The sequence below is a fragment of the Xenopus laevis genome, chromosome 2S, assembly GCF_017654675.1.
Source record: "Xenopus laevis strain J_2021 chromosome 2S, Xenopus_laevis_v10.1, whole genome shotgun sequence".
Classification (NCBI taxonomy): domain Eukaryota; kingdom Metazoa; phylum Chordata; class Amphibia; order Anura; family Pipidae; genus Xenopus; species Xenopus laevis.
In genome coordinates, this window is record NC_054374.1 from 111,961,806 (window position 1) to 111,987,100 (window position 25,295).

A 25,295-nucleotide genomic window follows, 5' to 3' on the forward strand; every position below is an offset into this window, starting at 1 on the left:
ATAGATAATTGTCAATACTGGCAAAAATTTCCTTAGCTAAGCAATTATTTGCAGTCGTGTAGTGCCACTTAATCGCCAGCCCTGTGAGAACTACATTCTTTTCATTTGGTTTATTGAAATGAGTGACTGGCTGAAGTAAATACAAGCAAATACAATCTGTGATAGGCTTTAGTTTTACATGGCATTTTTCTGAGTTGGTGATGCCCCAATAATGTAATACTGTGAGCAGGATTTTTCCATTTATTTTGTTGTTTATTGTGTATATAGACAAATTAAATAATGTAATCTTGCGGGAAGGCTATTTCAGTTCAATGTGCAGATTATTATTTATACAGACAAATCAAAGAATTTGGGGTATACTACACAGTTCTTGATTCTCTGTTAAATTTTAAAATGTTACTCATTTTTGTTTCATCATGTTAAAAGTTCAAAGACCCAATTATTCCTATGTATGGAGTGATTTCCATTTTTAACCCGTGAGTACAATGAGTAATTCAGTACCTTGAGTCGACATTTTTGGCTGCTTGCAGTGCTATTCATTTTCCACATAAAATAAATTCTTGCCATTTGGATCATTGCTTCTAGAGCAGTTCCTTACTGGAACCTCTTGTCAAACTGACAATTGTCACCTAAAACTTCTATTGTAGTAAGGGCAAGCAATTGGTGGTGATGTCTGTTTCCACCAATGTGAGCTGGATAAGCTGCTTCTCCATTTGATCAGTTGTTTGTAAAGCCTGAATGTGAATGGACCAAAAATAAAATGCCTATTTAATGACTTCAGTGAGCACCGTTATTAAGGTTTTCAATATGTGGTGATGCAAACAGTGACAATTGCTGTGTGATGGTGGCCACCCATTCCCTAGTTTACAGTTATAATTATTTTCTCTTGCTTCTCTTGTAGTTCTGTTCAACAATGCAGACATCACTGTATCATTCTCAGAACTCATGACAAGATTAAAACTTTCATTTACATATAGTTCATTTTTTATTTTAGGCTACGGCCATTCAGATGCGGATATTCTTCACCAGTCCTCACTTGAAGCAAACATAGCTACTGAAGTGTGCCTTACAATACTGGACACTTTGTCACTTTTCACCATGGCTTTTAAGGTGTGTATATATTTATATATTTTATTTTTTAACTGATCTTCAATTATAGTCTTCAAAAGCTAGAAGGCTAAAGCAGACACATAGATCCTTTTATTACGGATCATTGTAAGGTTTGATTTTAATCGACAGGACCAATATATCTTTTAGGGAGCGTGCTCCCTTTCGTAGCATATGTTAGAGCTCACTCAACTAATTCCAACAGTAACTAAATACAACAAAATAACGGACTCAAGAATCTTCATGGGAGTGCCACATAGTTTTTACAGCTTGTGGAGAATGAGGGTTATTTATGATCATCCCATCCCAAGTAGGTAGAAATTTGTACCATCATATTAACCATTTATACTAGCCAAAAAAGGTGCAGCTTTAACAATCATTTTTTACCTACACTCCTATAGAGATATGGCAGTGCTCTTGGGCAAATTTTTTTAAAAAAGGGATTATTTGTACTGCAAATCTATATCTTGAAGCGTGTTACTAGTTCCGTAGATGTAGCAGTGTTCACCCCCAATACACAATTTCAAGAAATTGTGTTAAACAGTAGGGGAAACCCAAGAGTTTCCTTCTGACATTGAGCTGTGCACTGCAGCTCATTAATGTCCTCTAGTGCCAAGCTTGGGGTATCTAATTTGCAAACATCACTATTAATAATTCATTTTTAGGAAAGTGCCCATATCTTCCAAATAAATCTGTAAAAGTAAGGAATCTTTCATTTCAGAATGAAATGCATTTGGAATCTTTTTAATAAGTGACTGATTGTACTGCCCACTGGTGATAGTTCCTACCACCATTTACTGCCTATGTTGGACATTTTATTGATTTAGTTTGCATTATGTTTCTATGTTGAAGTGTCACATCAGACTGATGTGCAATCAACTTTCGTTTGCATGCTTAAAGGGATACTGTCATGGGAAAACTTTTTTTTTTTTTTTAAAACACATCATTTATTAGTGCTACTCCAGCAGAATTCTGCACTGAAATCCATTTCTCCAAATGGCAAATTTTGAAATCTGAAATGGTGCTAGACATATTGTCAGTTTCGCAGCTGGCCCCAATCATGTGACTTGTGCTCTGATAAACTTCAGTCACTCTTTTTGCTATACTGCATGCTGGAGTGATGTCACCCCCTCCCTTTCCCCCCCCCAGCAATCCATCAGCAGAATAATGGAAACATAACCAGATAACGGCTCCCTAAAACACGATAACAGCTCCCTGTTAGATCTAAGAACAGTACTCAATAGTCAAATCCAGATCCCACTTGGACACATGCAGTTATGGCAAGGGCACACCTGGAGTTTCGGGGAGATTTAGTCGCCTGGCAACTAATCTCCTCTTCTTTGGGGCATCTAATCTCCCCGAACTATAAAACAATTAGCATCCATATATTCCCAAACAATGTTCTTAAAACTTACTTCCTGGTTCTAGTACAAGTTTTTAGTTCGTTAATCCTGGTTTTTATATTTCCCACAATCTACGTCAAAAGCAGGCTTGCACCTATTAGTGTACAGTATATAGTTATACTCCATCTGTAATTTACCTACTATGCATCACCTATTGGTTATCAAGATTTATTGCGCTGTTTCTGACAGATATTTTGTAAGAATAATGGAATATTGCTAGCTATAAATTATGTGCATTAAAGATACTTTTTTTTTCCAGAACCAACTTCTTGCTGATCATGGACACAATCCACTGATGAAAAAGGTTTTCGATGTTTACCTTTGCTTTCTTCAGAAAAACCAGTCAGAAACAGCTTTAAAGAATGTCTTCACTGCTTTGAGGTGCCTAATATATAAGGTGAGCATTCATCAGCAAGTAGAACATTTTGCTTATTATTTAAAATTTGACTATACTTGCTATTGTGAAATTATCATATACACTGAACATGGTACAACTTGGCAAACTACTAGATGTTTTCCTTTAACCAGCTTTCCACCAACAGCCTATCTAGTGCTCCCTTTATTGATTTTTATTATGTTCCTATGTAAAAGTTTTAATTCAAACTGCTCAACACCTGGTCTAAAGGTGGCCATAGACGTTAAGATTTTTAAAAGATCTTTTCGTTATAAGAACAAGCTTATTTTGAAACAATCGTTTAAATGTATGATTGGTCCATCAACTAAAAAGACCATTTCAAGCAATATCTTTTATTTGAAGCCAGGAAAACTGTGGGTAGCTGCATGCTTGGCCCTGCTAACAATTGGACAATGGATAGATTTCACTGTAAATGATGAAAATTTTCTAACTTGACCGATGGATTTTCTGACTGACATCAGATGAAAAGTAGTTCGAAGCACGATTGTTCGGTGCCCACTAACCTCACGATAATTTGAAGAATAATCTTAACGTCTATGGCCACCTTTAGACCTATGGTAATGTTCTTGGTTTAATCACTGAACATTAGCTGCATTCATGTTCTCATTTATAACTGATGTGAGATTTGTGGCTTTAAGATTATAGAGGTCTACCTGTAGAAAAAGTCAAATTAAATGGACTTGTTTTTCTTCAAGACATTCCACCAGTTATCCAACGGGCTTTCTCAGTTGATTTGACTTATTTCTACAGACATTGTGTGTATTTGACTTATTTCTACAGACTTTATTTTAACTTATTTCAACAGACAACTCATTAACAACTAACTTACTTCACTTCATAATGAAACTGTGATAATAATAAAAATTTCTTGCTAAAATTCCTGAGCATTTGCACTTCACCTTGGTTATATTCAGGTGTTCGTCCTCTGAACTGAATTTTTGCATGACCTGAATGCCCTACTTTAAAAAGGCGTTGATTTTACATTTTGATGTAACATCCATAACAGGCACATACTCAACTCACATTTGTTTTTTTAATTGTCATATGCTTTTTAGGCTGTGTTGTAAAAATGGAAACTCTAGCTGTGTAGTACACACAGTAACCCTTCAAAATAATGCTTTTCCCATATTTAGTTCCCCTCAACATTCTATGAAGGAAGAGCTGACATGTGCGCTGCCCTTTGTTATGAAATCTTCAAGTGCTGCAACTCCAAACTGAGTTCCATTAGAACGGATGCCTCGCAACTCCTCTATTTCCTAATGAGAAATAACTTTGAGTACACTGGAAAGAAATCTTTTGTCAGAACACACCTGCAGGTTTGTAGAGCCCACTGAGAAAAAAAATATCCTTTTAACAGATTTGATTTAGCAATATTGATATGAAATGTAATATAATTAAAATAGATTAAACCTGTGGATTAAGAAAACTTTAGTAATATAAATTTGCAACTATTATATTTTCCTTTGCCTAGAGATTGACTGCTCTGTTTGGGACTGCTGTCAATGTATTATGCGCATTTTTTTTTTTATAAATCTGTGGGTACATAGACATGGTATAGTCATTTTATTTTTCTTCACAACATTCTGTGCTAGCATATGTGTATTGCCCTCAAACTTTGTTGCACAAAAAGCTTAGAGGATGCATACTGCTTTAGTTGCTTATTCATCTGTAGGATTAACCTCAAAACAATGTCTGTCCGTGAACTAATGACAGTGCATAAAGAGATATTCCATCACTCTGCTTTCAGATAGTTGTTTAGCTGACCTTGCATGCACCATCATAGAAATAATTGGTAATGTGATTGGTTTATCACACCCATGTGGCGCATACTTTTTCCAGAAATTGTTGTTGGAATTGCAATGACTTGGCGTGCTAGGCGCTATAGAAAATAATTGAAGGATGCTGATTTTGACCTGCTCATTGCAGTCAGAATTCACACCAGTATCTCACAGATGTGAGACCTGAATCTCATATATAGAATTTGCTCTATCATTTAATATGCTAAATCCCATAACTTTTAACCATAATCATCCCAAGAATCTTTCGTTTTCCATAGGCTTGTTTGTTTTGATGAGTGTTAAAGAGCAGTGAGTGTTGACATTGCAGCTAACTTTTTCATCTTTCCTCTTTTTAGGTTATAATCTCAGTAAGTCAACTGATAGCCGATGTGGTTGGTATAGGTGGCACAAGGTTCCAGCAGTCACTCTCCATCATCAACAATTGTGCCAATAGCGACAGGCTCATTAAGGTGGGTAAGAAGGGTTCTGGATTGCTAGGCCGAGAAACATAATCGCCGCAGAATGCTATTTTAAAATTAAAAATATGGAAAATATGTTTTATTACTAGCATAGGCAAGTCTAATCTTACTTGTCCATTTTCAACAAAATCAGTGAAAAAAATAACATGGGCTGATATTGGCACTAGCTTACAAATAATACTTATTATGAAAAATAAAAGGTTGGCATCACAGCCCTCACCCTGCTTTCCCAGTTCCTTTGTGTGCCAGCTGGCCCTGCATATTACAGTAAACCCTCATAAAGATCCCTTTGTTATATTAAATACTGCGAGAATCTGGTTTACATAGTGCCAAGTCATCATTTGATTGCCAATCTTATTAATGTCCCTACCTTTATTAAATATTATTTATATTTTATTAAATGTTTTTAAGAATCGTCTGAATTGCAGTTATGTAATAAATCAGGTAATAACTAGAGCAACTAGAAGGTCCAAATGTGCAATATTTGTGACTTATTTTATTTTTAGAAAGATAGTATAGCCAGTTCTATAGATTCACAATTCAATGAACAGACTGCTAGGCATTAACAAAATTGTAGATGAGACAATGTAATCAAGATTCTAATGACCTGCACTGTGGTTTTGCAGCACACATCCTTCTCCTCTGATGTTAAAGATCTGACAAAAAGAATCCGTACGGTCTTGATGGCTACTGCTCAGATGAAAGAACATGAGAATGACCCAGAAATGTTGGTGGACCTGCAGTACAGTCTAGCCAAGTCATATGCTAGCACACCTGAGCTGAGGAAGACCTGGCTTGACAGCATGGCAAGAATCCATGTGAAGCATGGAGATCTATCAGAGGTAATGGCAACCTTTTTGCCTTTCTCAATGATCTTCTGTGGCTTTATTAATGTAAACATGGGGTACTTAAAGAAAGGGTCGGCCCATATTCATATCATACTCCGTGTTTCCTGTGTATAAAGAAGTTTACATAGAATACAGGTGCAGTGCTTTAAAACCAATTTATTGTATTGCACCACAAATAACATGCATACACATATAAATGCTTATGAATATACTATATTATTGCACAAACCATTACGTTGTCTATATAATGTACATCATGTCAACAAATCTGCATGCAAACAACTGAGGGCCCTTCCGTCCTTTGGACAAAGCCCTTTCTCAAGAGGATTGATGAGGTTCCTCTGGAAGATCATAAACCATTATTTTAGTCTGTTCTGTACCCTGAAGTAAGTCATTATGCAGATGCTCACTGCATATATAGTATACACTATATAACACCTAAGTTATAACCACTGCTCTTTTTCTATGTATCTTAGGCAGCAATGTGCTATGTGCATGTAGCAGCCTTGGTATCGGAGTATCTCACACGAAAAGGTAATTTATAGTAATGTGGTTTGTGATTTTATTTATTTTAAGTACATATCGCAGAAAGCAATTGAGATCATCTACCACACCATTTTTGTTGGAATGAATGCTGTGACGTGTTGTGCTCTGGGTGCACTGGGTGCTGTCAAAACACAGTTTGATCCATTTTTTTGTTGTATTTGATATATTTCTTTTCCAAAAAGTTGTTACATTATTGGCCCAGATTAAAGTTTTTTATCACGCACTAACAAGGCAACTACACGTTCTGCTACAGGTGACACAGTAACTAAAAAAAGATCCCAACAGCATTTTACTTTATATTTGATCAGTGCCAATCAAACAGTGTCACTATTGGCTAGTGATCAAAGGAAATAGCATAATTATTATGTGACTTTTCTAAGCATTGAAGTATCTGGAATTATCTGTGTTGTATTTGGCAAAAAACCATTGGTCAATATAATGTCCAGTTAAACATTGTTTATTAAACTCAGATGCTTAATCCTGGATTCAGTGCCTCCCTAATTAATATATAGTAATTAAACTCACACAGTGAATATTAAGTTGATTCTAGATTGTTTGCATTGGATGCCACTCAGTCCTAAACGATAAAACAACAGTACAGAACACATTCCTTACTGACTTTTGGAAAACAAAAAGCTTTTAAGCTTCCGTCAGAAAGCAAATAAGAAGTTATGGAAAAAGGGATAGGCTATAAATAGGCTTATAAAATCACATGAGTGGTAAAATTCTGCCAATTTTCTGTTGTGCTGAGGTGCTATAAAAATTAAAAAGTGTTACTTGATAGGGTAAACAAGCAAATGTAAAATCTTTGTTCTAGCTCTTTATAAATACAGGTATGTGATCTATTATCCAGAATTCTTAGGACCTTGGGTTTTCCATCTAAGGGATCTATCTGTAATTTGGATCACTATACCTTATGTTAAAACATATTTCAACATTAAATACAGTAGTGTTGACCAAGGATATATTAATGTAAATATGAATATGTAATTTCCAATTTACATGTACAAGTATTTCTGGTCCTAAGAGGTTCTTTAATGAAGTGAGAGAGTTCAATCAAAATATATATGTATTCACAAAAGCTATTGACACACATCTACAGAAATAATAATAAAACAAGTTACACTACATAGAATGTATAGCAAATATTACAAATATGTATATGTTACATCTAAATCCACTGCCTCCCTGATACTCATCCTTCCATTGGGTCTGGCATATGTGTCCTCACTGCAGGAACTCCATGAACTCTCTCTGATGCCCTCCTTGAATGAAAACTGACCTGTTCTTATATACAATTCATTAACATGGAGAGGATTTTGATTGGATGAATAGGTCACTACCTCTCATAAAGTCATATTCACTATACCATGATTGGGCTGTTCAAAAGTTAACAGTGTATTTAAACACATCTATCATAATGATGAACATTCTATTTATGCAATCATTAATATTGTTACAGTAGAACCCCCATTTTGTTTTTCTCGGGACCAGAAAGAAATGGTGTAAAATCCAGGAAAATGTAGAATCGATGAAATATATTATGCATTATATATTGGTGGGGCCACGCAATGTGTGGAAAACTTAAAAACAAGTTATTCAAAATTGAGGTTCCACTGTAAACCCAATAGGATTGTTTTGCCTCCAAAAAGGATTCATACTGCTTAGTTACCATCATTTACAAGCTGCTGTTTTATTATTACAGAAAAAAGTGAATATTGGCTTTCCGGTAATTCTGAGCTTTCCATAATTTGATGGGGCTCTACAGAGTGTGTAATTGTTGCATGATTATTACTTGTAGGAATGTTCAGACAGGGATGCTCCACATTCAGGGTGATCACTCCAAATATTGATGAAGAAGCATCTATGATGGAGGATGTAGGGATGCAAGATGTTCACTTTAATGAGGTGAGCTTTGTTTTAGTGGCCTATAATAATACTTACTTTATCTTTTTGCGTGACTGACTTTCTATTCATTAGTCTGCATCACTGCTCAAACCTATTTATGCTGCAGTACAATTAAATGTGATCAAAAGCTTTGCATCGCCACTCTTGCTGTGTGCATCACTAAATGTTGCTTGTATCTTAAAGATCAGGTGATTGAGAATGTTTTCTAATGTCAGCTTTCTTATTGATAAAAATGGCCCTACAGTGCAAGTTTATTTATCAGTTTTATATGGTTGAGATTTATTTCCTGCAAAGTTTGCACATAACCTTTAATCTGACAAGCATAAAATAGTAAATCGTTAACCAATTTCAGAGCTTGTCCGATATCAGTTACCTTCCTGGAATGGTGCTGGAGCCCATTATACAGTTAGGTCCATAAATATTTGGACAGAGACAGCTTTTTTATAATTTTGGTTCTGTACATTATCACAGTGAATTTTAAATGAAACAACTCAGATGTAGTTGGACTGCAGATTTCAGCTTTAATTCAGTGGGTTGAACAAAAAGATTTCATAAAAATGTCAGAAACTAAAGCCTTTTTAAACACAATCACTTAATTTCAGCAGCCCCAAAGTAATTGGACAATTGACTTAAAGGTTATTTCATGGGCAGGTGTGGGCAATTCCTTATATCATTATCAATTAAGCAGATAAAAGACCTGCAGTTGATTTGGGGGGGGGTAATTGTATGTTGAAGATTTTGCTGTGAACAGACAACATGAGGTCAAAGGAGCTCTCCATGTAGGTGAAACAAGCCATCCTTAAGCCGCAAAAACAGAAAAACCCATCCGAGAAATAGCAAAATATTAGCAGTGGCAAAATCTACAGTTTGGTACATCCTGAGAAAGAAAGCACTGGGGAAATCGGTAACGCAAAAAGACCTGGACGTCCACGCAAGACAACAGTGGTGGAAGATCGCAGAATCATTTCCATGGTGAAGAGATACCCCTTCACAACAGCTAAACAAGTGAGCAACACTCTCCAGGAGGTAGGCGTATCGATATTCAAGTCTACCATAAAGAGAAGACTGTGTGAAAGTAAATACAGACGGTGCAATGTAAGGTGCAAACCACTCATAAGCATCAAGAATAGAAAGGCTAGATTGGACTTTGCTATAAAAAAAAACATCTTAAAAAGCCAGCACAGTTCTCGAAAAACATTCTTTGGACAGATGAAACCAAGATCAACCTCTACCAGAAGGATGGCAAGAAAAAAGTATGGAGAAGACGTGGGACAGCTCATGATCCAAAGCATACCACATCATCTATAAAACATGGCGGAGGCAGTGTGATGGCTTGGGCATGCATGGCTGCCAGTGGCACTGGGAAACTGTGATGTGACACAGAACAGAAGCAGCCAAATGAATTCTGAGGTGTTCATAGACTAACTGTCTGCTCAAATCCAGTCAAATTGATTGGGAGGTGTTTCATAATACAGAAGAACAATGACCCAAAACATATAGCCAAAGCAACCCAGGAGTTTATTAAAGCAAAGAAGTGGAATATTCTTGAATGGCCAAGTCAGTCACCTGATCTGAACCCAATTGAGCTGCATTTCACTTGTTGAAGACTAAACTTCGGAAAGAAAGGCCCACAAACAAACAGCAACTGAAAGCCGCTGCAGTAAAGGCCTGGCACAGCATTAAAAAGGAGGAAACCCAGAATCTGGTGATGTCCATGAGTTCAGGCTGTCATTGCCAGCAAAGGGGTTTCAACCAAGCATTAGAAATAAACATTTTATTTTCAGTTTTTTAATTTGTCCAATTACTTTTGAGCCCCTGAAATTAAGTGATTGTGTTAAAAAAAGGCTTTACTCACATTTTCATGCAATCTTTTTGTTCAACCCACTGAATTAAAGCTGAAAGTCTGCAGTTCAACTGCATCTGAGTTGTTTCATTTAAAATTCATTGTGGCAATGTACAGAACCAAAATTAGAAAAAAAAAAGTTGTCTCTGTCCAAATATTTATGGACCTAACTGTAAGTATACACTGGTGCTGATCACACTGAATTCTTCAGACTCTTAAGGTTATTTAAAATAAAAAAATGACTGTTACTATATATTATTAGAGTGGATCAAGGAGACAAATTATAACAGCATGGGGAACCATATTTGACTCAAGACCCATTTTTACACAGCTTGTCAGGAAACACAATAGATGCCTTCATCCTATAGCATAGAGGGCCCACTAAATCACTGAATCCCCAGTGAGACTGAAGTAAATGCACTAATGTTCCACTTCTGTACCTTAGTTATTGCTTACATCTGTTTGTATAAACTAACACAGGTATTTTCATGCTTAGAAATGTGTAATGTACTTGTTCACTGTAATAATTGTTTGTGTATTGCACAGGATGTACTGATGGAGCTTCTGGAGCAGTGTGCAGATGGGCTCTGGAAAGCTGAGCGTTATGAGCTAATTGCTGATATCTATAAAATCATCATTCCTATTTATGAAAAGCGCAGAGATTTTGAGGTATTCTAATGTCTACCCATTGCCACCTTGTTTAAAAAAAAAAAAAAAAAAACCTTTAAAGTCTATGAATGTGACTATACTTTTTTTGTGTGAGTGTAAAGATAAAACAGATCTACTGTGAGTCCCATATTGAAGGAGTTAGTGGGCTGCACCAGGGGTGGATTGATTGAATGAAATAGACAAGGCAATCTGTTATTTTGCTTGAGTATAAAATGTACACAGCTATTGGAACGGCCAGTTTCCATTATGAGAGTGGTCAGCCTAATGGGGCAGTTGCTCATATAAATGATGAACAAAGCTCTCTCATAACATACCAGCAATATATAAGTAAAGAAGAATAGTACATTTATAAGTATGGCAACACCTGGAGACTAATTTAAAAGTGCTATATGTAGCAAAAATGTTCACAAACATATTCAAATCATTGAGTCTTTATTTATCCATATAATTTTTTCAGACCACGCAAAAAATCCCATATGAAATATTCTCCAACTCCAGTTTTAGTGAAGTAATCAATACCATGTGAAACTTTAACCATACCTCCCAGCTGTCCCTTTTTTCTGCGGGACAGTCCCAATTTTGACATGTCAGCCGCAGTCCCTACTTTTTATTAAAAAGTCCTGAGTTGCTCTTTGATCTCCTGCACTGAAGCCAGAAAAAAATGCAAAGTCAAAATGAGGCTTTTTGGCAGAGAGCCAAGGACACTCAGCAGCTGCACTTACACATTTGTAACAATATAAGATATGCAAAGATTCAATTGTAACTATTTAAGATAAGAATTGGAGACTTTTTGTCACCTGTAATGCTGAAAATTAGGGGCAGATTTTTTAAGGGTTGAAGTGAAAATTTGCATTTTCAGTTTTTATTTGGTAAAAACTCTCAAATTGGAATTGTTAATTATCCAAATCTTGAATTTTGAGATTTATCATACTCTGGCCTGATAAGAACTCACATTTGAGTATTAGCCACCCAAAGCCTGCCAAATTACTGTATAAGTCAATGGGAGAGGTCCAGGGATCAATTGGGTGATGTTTGTAGCCTTCCTGACATTCAAGTATTTATCGGAGACGTTTTTTAAATTCAAAACGAGTTTTTATAATTCAAATCAAATTCGATTTGAGTTTTTGGGTTGTTTAAATTTATTTGAAAAACTCTCATAATTTCGATATTTGACCCTGAATAAATGTGTCAACAGAGTAGATTCTATGTTTCTGGCAGTAAAATGGTTAGACCAGGAAGACTAAATAGGTAGAAATTATTACCCAACATACTTTACATATGTAAATGAACACAAGAAAACTGCGCAGTGAGAATTTGGCGTGAAAACACATATGTTGTGCATATTAGACCAGTGAAACTATCTGCGTACAAATTTTTTATTTTTTTACACAATAAGCCAATAAGAAATTAAAGGGAATTGAATTTTGAATTTTGAATCTTTTTTGTTTACAAGCATTATGTCCTTTTAGGCGAGGCAAGCTGTAGGTGGGAGAATGGTCTGCAATGTTTTATTTTGCAGTTACTGACTAGAGTAAGATGGGTTGGTGATTTGTATAATTTTAGACATTTTCCTTACTACTCCTTCGTTCAGAAGTGGCCATTGGCATGGTGTAAATCTCAACATCGCTTAGGAATAGCCGTAAATGATCATTGCTGAAGAATCTATATTTCCCAAAACCCAAAGAAAGCTATGCCTTCCTGACCACTCTTTCTGCTTACATTTGTTTTTAAAACCTTTTTTGCCACAGTTGTCAAACTAGGATGCCATGTTTAGAGTCTTTATATTTTCCATGATAATATTGCTGTTTCACAATAATAATGACTCATTTCATGTGATGAATATTAAAGAGATAACAATAATTTACTCTAGGTTAAGTGTACTTAAGGGCTATTAGCTGTTGCTTCACAAGTCATTACAGACCAGCAGCAATAGGGAAATACAAACCTGAAAGTAAAGAGTTCACAATAAATATTCTGCAACAGGCAACATTCACATAAAAAAACTAAAATGCTTTTTAAAGGGGAACTATTGCAAAAATTAAAATTAGCTTCAACATATTGAAATAAGACGTTTTCTAAATATAATCAATTAAAAATTCTTTACTATCCCTCTCTTTGCATCAGTTTCCCTTCATTCTCACTTCATGCAGCAGTTGGGTGTCAGATATTCACAGTTAGATCCAATATATCTTATGGGGGGGTCCTTTTACCTAGAAGATGTATTAGAGCTCACGCTATTAAAATCACCAGATATCATGTCTCTCTACATGCAGGATTTGGGAAATTATTTTGTTAGATTTTGTTTATACTGGAATCCGTTATTTGAGTGAACTCTTAATTAATCTGCTAGGAATGTGAGCCCCCCTATAAGATATATTGGATCTAACTGTCAATGAATATCTGACACCCACTGCTGCAAGAAGACAAAATGAAGAGAAACAGATGCTGAGAGAGGATAAACGTAATTATTTCAGAAACGATGCAGACTATTTCATTGATTGTTTTTAGAATGTTTCCTGTTTCTTATTTCAGTATGATGAAGCTTATATTAAATTTTAATTTTCGCGATAGTACCCCTTTAAAAATGTTGACGTCAACGTTTTTAAATGGGTGTTTCAATAAGACTACGACCCCAAACACACCAGTAAACAAGCAACATCTTGGTTCCAGACCAACAACATTGATATTATGGAGTGGTCAGCCCAATCCCCGGACCTTAATCCAATAGAAAACTTCTGGGGTGACATAAAAATGCTGTTTCTGAGGCAAAACCAAAAAATACAGAATAATTGTGAAATGTAACAGGTGACAGATGTTGGTGGACTCCATGAAACACAGATGTGCAGCAGTTCTCAGAAACACTGCTTATAAAAGTAAATATTAGTTCAGTGATTCAAAGGAAAGCAAAAACTTGAATCATTGTTCAGTTTATACAGTGAATGTTTGAGTTTGTAAAGAATGTAAACACTGCTATTTTTTTGCTTAATATTCCTTTTCTTTACTTTCTGTAAAGGAAAAACACAAATTTGAAATTTTATTCATGTTTTGATTTGAAATAGAATGTGCAGTTTTCCCAATGCATTTGCGTTAGTGATGCGCGGGTTGGGTTGGTTCGGGCCAGCTGCCGCATCTAGTCTTCGGGTTGTGTGTTAGTTTGGGTTGAGTGGTTCTTTCTGCTCTACCTTACACATCTGGCTTCCGGCTCCTCCATTTATAGTTTTGCAACTGCCCCGCACCTTTCGTGATGACAGGTCAGGCGTGGGTCTTTAAATGGAGGAGCTGGGCCGGCCTGGTTCCGGGTTGGTTCACATCAGGAGGTGAACACCACACACAAATCTCTTACTGTTGAAGTGAACGAATTGGCGCCAAACAGGTAAGTATGATGTCATCTGTGAGTGACGGTGTATATACATCAACCATCATACCTTTTTTCAAGTGTACAATACTTATTTTCTTATGTGTGTATAAATATCAATAAAGTGTATCCAATCAATCTTAATTTCCTTGGGCTCCTTTTCCCGTTCATATAACATAATCAATATTGTGCTCCCGTAAGTGTTACATAATAGTGTCTGTGAATAATTCTAAAAAGCCATCTCCGTCGATGGTCCTATCTGTCTACCCGCATTCTGAGTAGAGAGTGTTAAAAACACTTAGAAAGAGAAAGAGAAGTGCGGCTATTCCTTCACTTGTCGCCCTTCTGTGGCTCTCATACCAGGGATTCATACCAGGATTGCCAGTGTTCCCCTCGTTCCCTATGCGGTCTGTCTCTTGCGAGATTTTCGCACACACAGCAGTGGAGCCAGATCCGTTCCACCCTCTGTTGTCATGGTAACCCGAGAGAGCGAGTGAGATTGTTGCCATGTACTGAGAGTACGTGGCAACCATGCAGTATCCTGCTGAACCTGTCATCAGTATCTGGTGCTTCCTCTTAGCATGAAAGTGCCCACTGGTAGCTTCCCCCAGTCGCACATCTGCAATTCACGGGGAGTCCAGTACTTTACTTAGCTTCTAGGTTATGGCCTCTCACTTGCTCTGGCACAGGATCCGTATTCGTTTCATCGCACCCCACGATTCACCCTGATGACCTTCTTTGCATGTTTGGAGGCAGTCCCGCATTACTATAGCTAAGATGGATATTCTAGCACACTGATATGTTATTCCACCCCGGGCCGATACTCCTGCATAGCCCACTTTCCCTTCACTTGTGGTGTAGATGATTCCTATGGATTCAAGCACATGTAATGTAAATGTAATCAGCCTCGCTACTTTTTCAACATTTTTTAACGCACTTCTCTTTTCAGTGTTTTTAACACTCTCTACTCAGAATGCGGGTAGAGAGATAGGGCCATCGACGGAGATGGCTTTTTAGAATTATTCACAGACACTATTATGTAACACTTACGGGAGCACAATATTGATTATGTTATATGAACGGGAAAAGGAGCCCAAGGAAATTAAGATTGATTGGATACACTTTATTGATATTTATACACACATAAGAAAATAAGTATTGTACACTTGAAAAAAGGTATGATGGTTGATGTATATACACCGTCACTCACAGATGACATCATACTTACCTGTTTGGCGCCAATTCGTTCACTTCAACAGTAAGAGATTTGTGTGTGGTGTTCACCTCCTGATGTGAACCAACCCGGAACCAGGCCGGCCCAGCTCCTCCATTTAAAGACCCACGCCTGACCTGTCATCACGAAAGGTGCGGGGCAGTTGCAAAACTATAAATGGAGGAGCCGGAAGCCAGATGTGTAAGGTAGAGCAGAAAGAACCACTCAACCCAAACTAACACTAATGATTATGTTATATGAACGGGAAAAGGAGCCCAAGGAAATTAAGATTGATGGGATACACTTTATTGATATTTATACACACATAAGAAAATATGTATGATACGCTTGAAAAAAGGTATGATGGTTGATGTATATACACTGTCACTCACTGATGACGTCATACTTACCTGTTGGGCACCAATTTGTTCACTTTGAAAGTTAGAGATTCATGTGTGGTGTTCGCCTCCTGAAGACGGCACTAGTGATGGAGCCGAAACGTTGAGAATAACGTTTAATTTCGTTTTTTCACTTACAAGTCCTTGGGAGTGCGGTTCTCTTTTGGTAATGTGTCTTAAAAAAATCTGCCTCCCACCCATTTCCCTCTCACAATCTTTTTAAGTTGACTCCACTTTTTTGCCATCTATCAGCACCCCAAAGTACATATTATAAATGTGTCAGTGCCAAGTTGCTTAAGCATGACATAGAATGTCTTCATTAGTGTTTGTTTTCTGTATAAATGGGTATATTAAAAGGAACACTTGTAACACTGTTCCATCCAAGGATACTTCATCTTTATAGAATATAAAGTAGTGGGTTCAGAACTCATGACAAGGATCTCATTCACAGATCACTATTACTTCTCTTTTAGAGACTCGCACATTTGTATGATACACTTCATCGGGCCTACAGCAAAGTCACAGAGGTCATGCACACAGGGAAGAGGCTTCTGGGAACATATTTTCGAGTAGCGTTCTTTGGACAAGTAAGTTCTTTATCACTACCGTAGTCCCTGTTTTACTGAAATCTGTTTGTTTCACTAGTAAAGTGATCTTGCTTCTTTTTCTTTTGTTTACTATCTGAAGGCAGCGGTAAGTTGTTTAAGGCATACCAGTTTCTAGTAGTACTGCTGGATGCTTCAGTGTGGTTTTGCAGCTATGGCAACATTTGTATTTCTTGCGATAAATAAACAAACCCTCCCACTCCCCTTTCCACCTACCTCTAGGAGCAGCCGTAATCCATTTGATCACACGATTTCTGTACTTGCTTTAATGCATGTAGTGTCTGTCTTAATGGCTCAGTGTGCAGTTAAGCACGTCATTCCATGTCCTCACAGCAAGAGTGCATAAACCTCACTTTGGCAGTATTTATTTTTCTGCTTGGTTCGGTGATGGCTAAGCCATCAAAATTGTTTGTATATACCATTCGCTTTGGGTACAATGTGTGCAGCTCTCATCTGCAATTTAACTGTCCTTTTATTCCTTTATTCCTAATTTTTTTTTAGCAATACCAGTTTACAGACAGTGAAACAGATGTGGAGGTAATTACAGTTAAGAAGTGAACAATGCAGTTAAAATGTACGAATTTTCTGCATTGAAGCTTTTGGTTTGGTGTGAATCCTCATCATTTCAAGCATTTGTTTCATTCTATCATTACTTTATTTTTCTAATCCCATGACATATTCTTTTTAGATTAGATTTTATTCTAGATGTATTTGTTTTATTGAAAAAATGTGCTGTTTCGGCTGTTGTTATAATGTCATGCCAAGGAATTAGAAATACCACTTAAATAAACCAGAGGTCCAGGTGTTAAGAAATAAACCAACCCCCCACTTAAATTTATAGACAATGCAAAGAAATGTAAGTAATGTAATTCTCTTGTCACAAATCAACAGCAATACATCATAACGAACCAATGTTTCGATCCTGTTAGAATCTTGATCAAGGTGATGGCAAAATGTTTTGTCTTCCGATACAAAAAGCACAACAGTGTTGCTAAAACCAAGTCACACAATCAAACTGTGCTACTTTTGTTCCTTAGATATGAAACTTGGCATACCTTCCATAAAGTTAATATTCAAACTTTTTCATTTATAACAATGTTTCTGAAGAATCTAGAAGAAAAACAAATAAGGATCAACAATAACAGACATTTTTACATCCTTGCTAAGTTATTTATTGTCTTACTTCTAGATTCATAAATAATGCCTGTTAGTAGAGCATAGCCTGTTCAGTATCTTATAGTAGAGTATTCTCATTTTCCTCCATAGTTGTGTTATCTTACACTGTCTAAAATGTATTTAAGACACTTTTTGGGGTTCAAAAAGGTGCTGTTTGCCATTGTCTTTTCATGGTCATTACAGGAAAGTCATCCTTACAGTTAGACTTTCTTTATTAAAGAACACTTTTTACTGAAATAAATCTGCTTTCAAGGATTTCAATATCTCAGTTGTAAATGAAACATGTTTCATCATGTAGACAGGCACATATAATATTATAATACAGCTTCATGCCTCTATCATATACTGTACTATGAACAGGCTTTAATATAGTTAAGTCTGAATAGTATTTAGTAAGGATTAAAGAGAATCCATACAGAGCATATCACAAAAATAAAAGCTTTGCTAAAATTTTAGAGGGCATCAAATAGCAACTTAACATCATTTAAAATACATAAAATACACAAAAATGTGCAGACTACTTGAGATATATTGTAACTTTGGGCAATTCAATCTCCTGTTATGGTACATCGGTACGGTACATATCATTATACCCAACCTAAGATGATTGCTGTCAGTTATCTTTCAATGCTGAATTCGACGACCACTTGTAACCAAATACGTTTTTTGTTCATGGGGAGTGGCACAGGTATGCACATACATCATTAAATCAGCAAGACTGTCTAGTTGTTGCTGCTTTATGAGGCCCGATTTATGCATCACAATAATGCTGAGGCACAATTATGATAGAGTAAACATGGCCTAACTAGCCCTTTACACAGCCTGGTTTCCCTACTAACAAGCTAATGCAGAAACCTAAGGTAGTAGGCAAGTGAGCAAGATTGTTTCATATTATTACACTACTAAAAGGTAGATTTATACACATTATTGGCTTGCATTTGATCCCTTTGCATTACAAATAAGTGTTCTTTAATAAGAGATGTTTACTATGGGTTGTTGACTTTTTACTAAAATGGCACTATATATCGTTACACTTTTTTTTAATGCTGTTAAAAAAACTGCCTTAGGGATTCTTTGAGGATGAAGATGGGAAGGAATACATTTACAAAGAGCCAAAACTGACACCACTTTCAGAAATTTCTCAGCGGTTGCAGAAACTCTATTCTGACAAATTTGGCTCAGAAAATGTCAAAATGATACAGGATTCTGGCAAGGTATGTTTGTCTTATTATTAGACCCTGGTATGAATCTGAGCTTTAACATCATGATTGCATCATGATTTTCAAGATCTTTCTTTTTTTTCTGTTCATTCAACCTTTTACACAGATTGAGCAGGCTGTATTGGAGCCTTCATACACGCACCCTGAAAAGATGTGTTGTGCCTTAATTCTCCATTAAAGTCCAGACCATGAAACTTGTCCTTGGTTTTACCAACAGATTTTCTGAACTGAACAAGAAGTAGATATTTTTATAGAATCCGTAATCTGTGACTTGGTTTGCCAAGTCAAAGTATGTCTACCAATTGTAGTGCAGTCACATGGAGGCAGATCTACCTATTTTTAATTTGGAAATACTTAAATGTCAATTGCATGCTTATTTGAAATCTTTTAGATGGTGATTTTTTTATATTTGTGTTTTTTTGCACTTAAATCTGGAATAATCTGAAATTTGGATTTGAAAATAGGGAAAAAAAACTTGAATCACTATGAATCTACACAGGACACACTTCCCTGATGGAATTCAGTAAAACGTGCCATTGCAAGGTGGTCATTTGTGCATGTGACCAAATTGTGAAATATTTAATCTGCATCTGATGAATTGGATAGTTTCAAAAACTAAACCGGGTGGTTAACTGTAGACTGTTTATTAAAATGTCTTCATACTACATTGCGTTATCTTTACTTTTAAAGGTAAATCCAAAGGATTTAGATTCCAAATATGCCTATATTCAAGTGACCCATGTCACGCCATACTTTGAGGAGAAAGAACTGCAAGAAAGGAAAACCGAGTTTGAGAAGAGTCACAATATCCGCCGGTTTGTGTTTGAAATGCCTTTCACTCAGTCTGGAAAACGACAAGGTGGTGTGGAGGAACAGTGGAAACGGCGCACTATACTGACAGGTAAAGAAATACTGGAATGTTGTCTGTTTTATACTGTAAGACGTTATTGTCCAGCTTTTGCCATCTTGAGGGTAAAGCAACTACATTAGAAATGTTTAGGACCGTGGCGGAACTACAGGGGGTGCGAGTGGGCCAGGGCCCCCCGGCAGTCCGTGCGCCACTGACAAATGGGGCCAAATGCAGCCTTACGGAGGGGGCGGAGCACCAGGGCCCGCCCCCCTCTAGTGACGCTACTGGTTTTGGAATCTAGTTATGTTAAAATTATGTCAAACACAAAAGTCTGGGGGGCATAAAAATGTTGTAGATGATCAAAAGGTCTCCATATCAATTAAAGAAGTACGAGTGATTTAATTTATGTAAATGGCACTTCAGAGATATTAATTTCTCTATTTTTCCTTCTCTGTTTTTTGTACAGGATGAACATGTCTCTTTAAACCTGTTACTGCAGTCTTAATAGCAGTATATTCCCATTTTAATGTGTTAAGGCAGTTCTTTGGCTAGATAAAAATATACTTATATCTGGAATTATGGAATTATAATATACAAGAGCCATGAATATCTTGTTAATTATATCCTTATTAATGGTGCTTAGTGATGTCATTTCAGTCACATGACTCACTGAAACGTTTGTATTATAATAAATAAAGTACCCCCTGTTGCAAAATATGTGAGTTCTATGACCTGTATAAAAACAAACAGCCTTAGGCCTTGTGTTTTAATATGGTCATGGAACTCCTCGTTAACTTATAATATCCTTATATTTTACAATAGTGGGTACTTTATTCACTATATATTTATATTTTTAGTATTTTAGTTGTTTGCTCTTAAAAAGATGCTACTCCTTACGGCAGTTGACAAAGGGGAAATTTGTATTTCATTGCAGACAATTTGAATTGAAGCAAGCCAGTCAGTTTAATCACATAATACCATTTGGTGCAATTACACTATTTCACTGACTTTCATTTGCCAATTCTTAGGCCTTTAATATGAAACACGTAAGAATGAATGAATGATTCAGTTTGACAGGGCAACTTTATTTATTCATTTGTAAAAAAGGTTTTTATTGAAGAAATGCTGCCAATTAATAAAAAAGGACTAATTGCCGTCTTAAGAGAGAATAGCTTACCCCCTTATCCCCACTGCAATAAATAGTATCACTCATGTTCAAGAAGTATCTTTAGTATGATGCAAAAAGTTTTTTGTCTGTGCAAAGAGGTGAGAGGGTCAAATGAAGTAGTTAAAGGTTTGTTTTCACACAATTTGTTGTGTGCGCTGGATTCAAATACATGTGCATGCATCTTTGAAGGAACATTGTGCCAATTCTCTATTTTTCGTTATTTCAGTCATGGTTCTTTCTTGTCTTACAGCAATACATTGTTTTCCATATGTGAAAAAGCGCATTCCCGTGATGTATCAACATCATACGGATCTCAATCCAATAGAGGTTGCCATTGATGAAATGAGTAAGAAGGTGGCAGAGCTGAGGCAACTGTGTTCCTCTTCTGAAGTTGACATGATTAAGTTACAGTTAAAACTTCAGGGCAGTGTCAGTGTACAGGTAGGTCTGATTTCTAAATACCGTAAGCTAGGCACACTAGTGGCATAAAGGCAATCGCTAGAATAAAGGTGGCCATGCACATACCGATATTATCATATAAATCAAATTTTCATACAATATTCTGTGCATGTATCACTGGAGATGAACCAACCCATATTGGCAGAAGACTTGGATATCGGTCGGCCGTTTTTTAAATCCGGCCCTGAGAATAAGGCTAGAAATGCTGTATTTTGTGTACTAAATATAAACATGAATTACATGTTGGCTACAGGGGGTCAACATCCTATAACTTTGTTAAACATCTTTGCAAGACTAAGACTGTGCACATGCTCAGTGTGGTCTGGGCTGCTTAGGGATTGTCATAAACAAAGCTGCTTGAATTCAGCATGGCTGGGAAGTAAGGTGGGGGCTCCCCCTGCTGTTCATAAGTTTGATTGTTTCCCTGCTCGGCATTTAGGGACCATCTGACAATTCCTATCCACAGCAGTAAATGAAGGAAGGATTTCACTGCATACACAGTCAGGTTTCTTATAAAAATGGTACACATTTTTTAATTAAAGTATATTTGAGATAGGTTTCTTTTTCATTAAAGAAAGTAAAAATGGGATTTTATTTTTTTGCCTTTCCTTGTCCTTTAAGAAGCCATGGGTCTATTTCCTGGCTGAGTTTTCTTATTGAGAAGCTGCAGATTAATTACTCGGGTTACTGCAAAAAGCCATGGGATGTTCAAGAATGTATGTTCATAGTTGACTCTTTTCCTAGGTAAATGCTGGTCCCTTGGCTTATGCAAGAGTTTTCTTGGATGACACCAGCACAAAGAAATATGCAGACAACAAAATTAAACAATTGAAGGAAGTTTTCAGGTAACAGTGACCATTGATTTGTGGTTAAACTACTTTTGCATGACTTGTGATGTAGGTGGCTCATATGGCTAGCCTGTTAATCTTAACTAGTGTTTTCTCAATTTCAAAGGCAATTTGTTGAAGCTTGTGGCCAGGCCTTATGTGTTAATGAAAGGCTTATTAAAGAAAATCAATTTGAATATCAAGAAGAGATGAAAGCAAACTACCGGGAGATGGTCAAAGAGCTTTCAGAAATAATGCATGAACAGGTATGTGTGTGTGTGTGGGTGGTCATTTTGTACAAATATTCATCCTACTGTTTGGACCATAGCCACTTAACAAGCTCATGGTGATTGGCATGTGTATTTGGAAATCTTTACCATGCCACAATTATTGGTTAACTTGTCATATTTATTACATCATTCATAGGTCATTTCGCAGTGTTTTTGACCTTTTAAACCTAATTACATCTTGATGGGGAACTGCAAACATAAACAGTGATAACCTTTTTGTCACTTGTACAATTGGATATCACTCTGTCCTTGAGTTAGTTCATGTGTTTGTAGTCATAATTATGACATATTAATGACAGGTTGGCACTTTATCTACGGCTAAGAATGCTTGTCATGAATTAATAAGTGGCTTCTGAAATAACTAAGCGCAGCAGAAATACATAGAAGTTACTGAGATTAAAATAAATTGTACATGGACTGTATTAAGAAATAAAGTTGTATAAACCGGTCTCTCGTGGATAGATCAGCTTGGGTTCTTGTCTAAAGCTTCTTCCCACATTTCATCCTCCAATTCAAAGATGTTCCTTACCAACTGTTATTTAATATTATTCAACTGGCCGGGCCCACCTGCAATAGAATTGTCTAACACAGAGATAGTGGTTTAGCAGACCTGCTTGGTGTAGATATTTTTCTAGGGTTGTTTCTTTAATTCCTACCGGCCTAGTGGGGAATTGCTTTTGAAATGTATCTTTAAGTATTAGTTGTACCCATTCTTTAAATGCAAACATGCGTAGTAGTGTTAATAGCCACCATGTTTGACCATGTTAGTGTCTGGCTCCCTGGCAGTCATTTAGCAGGAGCATTAGTAGCGGCAGCCAATCTAGTCTTATATTCCAGTGCACACGATCCTAATCAAAGGGAAACCAGATGTCATTAGGCACCCTCCAACCCTGCATTTAGAAGTCGGGTACTGGGAAGGTCTGGACTTTTACAAAGTAGCAGCAATGTAGTTGGGGAGAAGGCCCTTGCAGGGGACAGGGTTAGTTTTACTATAAATAACTAAATTACTGTCCCTGCATATTCATGCCGGAGAGAAATCATAGATAATTATACAGAAATATTCAATACATTTCTTCAAGGATGTATTTAAATCAGTGATTGTTGTTAATTTGTTTTCCATCTTGTATTTAAAAAAAAAATAATATAAATAGTAAAAGTTTTATGTTTATTTCTGTCATGTTAACAAGGTTGTTCTTTTCTTTTCCCTTTGTGCATACATGAGCAGATGGGATGGTAATACAAGCATGGTTTTTGTATCATATCATATGAAAAAGTTTAGGAACCCCTTTTAATTCTTTGGAATTTTGTTTCATTGGCTGAGCTTTCAAAATAGCAACTTCCTTTTAATATATAACATGTCTTATGGAAACAGTAGTATTTCAGCAGTGATATAAAGTTTAATGAATAATAGAAAATATGCAATATCATAACAAAATTAGATTACATCAATACTTATTGAAGCCTAATTTTGCAATGTAACAGCCTCTAGACGCCTCCTAGAGCCTTTGATGAGTGTCTGGATTCTGAATGGAGGTATTTTTGACCATTTGTCCATACAAAATCTCTCCAGTTCAGTTACATTTGATGGCTGCCGAGCATGGACCATAGAGCATCACAGACGATCATTTGTGTTTCATTTGTTTAATTAGGTTTTCTTACCTTGTACTTCTTAAAAACGAAGATATAATTAATCCTTTATTGGAGGCAAAACAAAACTTTTTTTTTATTTAATGTTTAAATTATTATCAGACTTAAGGTCTAATTACAGAAACATTCGTTATCCGGACTACCCATACCTGTACATCATTGTTATTGGGCCCTGCACAAACTAAACAGCTTTTCAATTTGGCTAAGGCTGGACCAAGTCAGCAGCTTTACAGGGCCACTCCTAGTAAACTTACACTCTGATATGCCCAGTAGCCTCCAAAGCAACACTTGGCTTTCTGCAAGTTGCATATGACATTAAGAACATGAAGGATGAACCCCTATTACCTTTATTGGTCTTTTTCTGTTTTCACGTACAAAAAAAAATCACTTACACGACCATCCTGTTTAAAGTATAAATGTTTTTGTGTTGCTACGCTCAGGGGTGGATTTACTATGGTTCGAATGGTAAATTAAAATTTTTCCAAATCTTTTTTTGGTCAAAACCTCACAAATTCGAATTTAAAACCACCAACTCGAATTTGCATTTGAATCTGAGACTTATCACACCTCAACCCTGGAAACCGTTCTAATTATATTATTCTCCACCTAAAAACCTACCGAGTTCATGTAGAAGTCAATGGCAGAGGTCCCTTGAACTATTTGAAGATGTTAATTGTAGTGATGAACCAAATTTTTGGCAAGTTTCACGTCAAAAATGATGTCCCATTGACTCCAATGGGAGAAAAAATGTTGCGCGTCCAAAAAGTTGTTGCGTGTGACAAAAAACGTTGCAAGTCAAGGAGGAAAGCTTGGTTCAAATTTGATTCAAATTTTTGGGTCGGGACTATTTGAAAGTATTTTAGATGTTCCAATTTTTTCATAACTAACATACCTTTTGAATTGTGAATAAAGTCTAATTTATTCACATAACTCTAAAATTCAACCTTGATAAATGACCCCCTCAGTGTTATTAATGTGCGCCTAGATTTAGTCACCCAAGTCTGCTATAGCTTATGTATACAATACAGTTTTTCCCCATTTCTTACCAAACTGACTTTAACAAACTTTAAATGGTGCATAATTGTCTTTTC

General features: G+C 36.4%; 1 protein-coding gene across 18 annotated transcripts in view; it reads left to right on the forward strand.

The window, feature by feature from the left end:
* The window catches only part of LOC108709750 (dedicator of cytokinesis protein 9), a 161,326-nt gene that overhangs the window by 134,602 nt on the left and 1,429 nt on the right, over positions 1-25,295 (forward strand). For 9 of the 18 annotated variants that reach the window (XM_041584268.1, XM_041584279.1, XM_041584274.1 and 6 more), the window contains exons 39-54: positions 995-1,110; positions 2,770-2,907; positions 4,059-4,241; positions 5,060-5,173; positions 5,809-6,024; positions 6,507-6,564; positions 8,378-8,484; positions 10,874-10,996; positions 16,436-16,549; positions 16,650-16,655; positions 17,069-17,104; positions 18,811-18,957; positions 19,654-19,864; positions 21,232-21,422; positions 22,185-22,285; positions 22,395-22,533. In XM_041584268.1, coding sequence (XP_041440202.1) covers positions 995-1,110; positions 2,770-2,907; positions 4,059-4,241; positions 5,060-5,173; positions 5,809-6,024; positions 6,507-6,564; positions 8,378-8,484; positions 10,874-10,996; positions 16,436-16,549; positions 16,650-16,655; positions 17,069-17,104; positions 18,811-18,957; positions 19,654-19,864; positions 21,232-21,422; positions 22,185-22,285; positions 22,395-22,533 — 2,000 coding nt within the window. Of the gene's footprint in view, positions 1-994; positions 1,111-2,769; positions 2,908-4,058; positions 4,242-5,059; positions 5,174-5,808; positions 6,025-6,506; positions 6,565-8,377; positions 8,485-10,873; positions 10,997-16,435; positions 16,550-16,649; positions 16,656-17,068; positions 17,105-18,810; positions 18,958-19,653; positions 19,865-21,231; positions 21,423-22,184; positions 22,286-22,394; positions 22,534-23,782; positions 23,791-25,295 lie in introns of all 18 variants that reach the window. The other 9 variants (XM_018249866.2, XM_041584277.1, XM_041584278.1 and 6 more) reach the window with 3 other exon arrangements.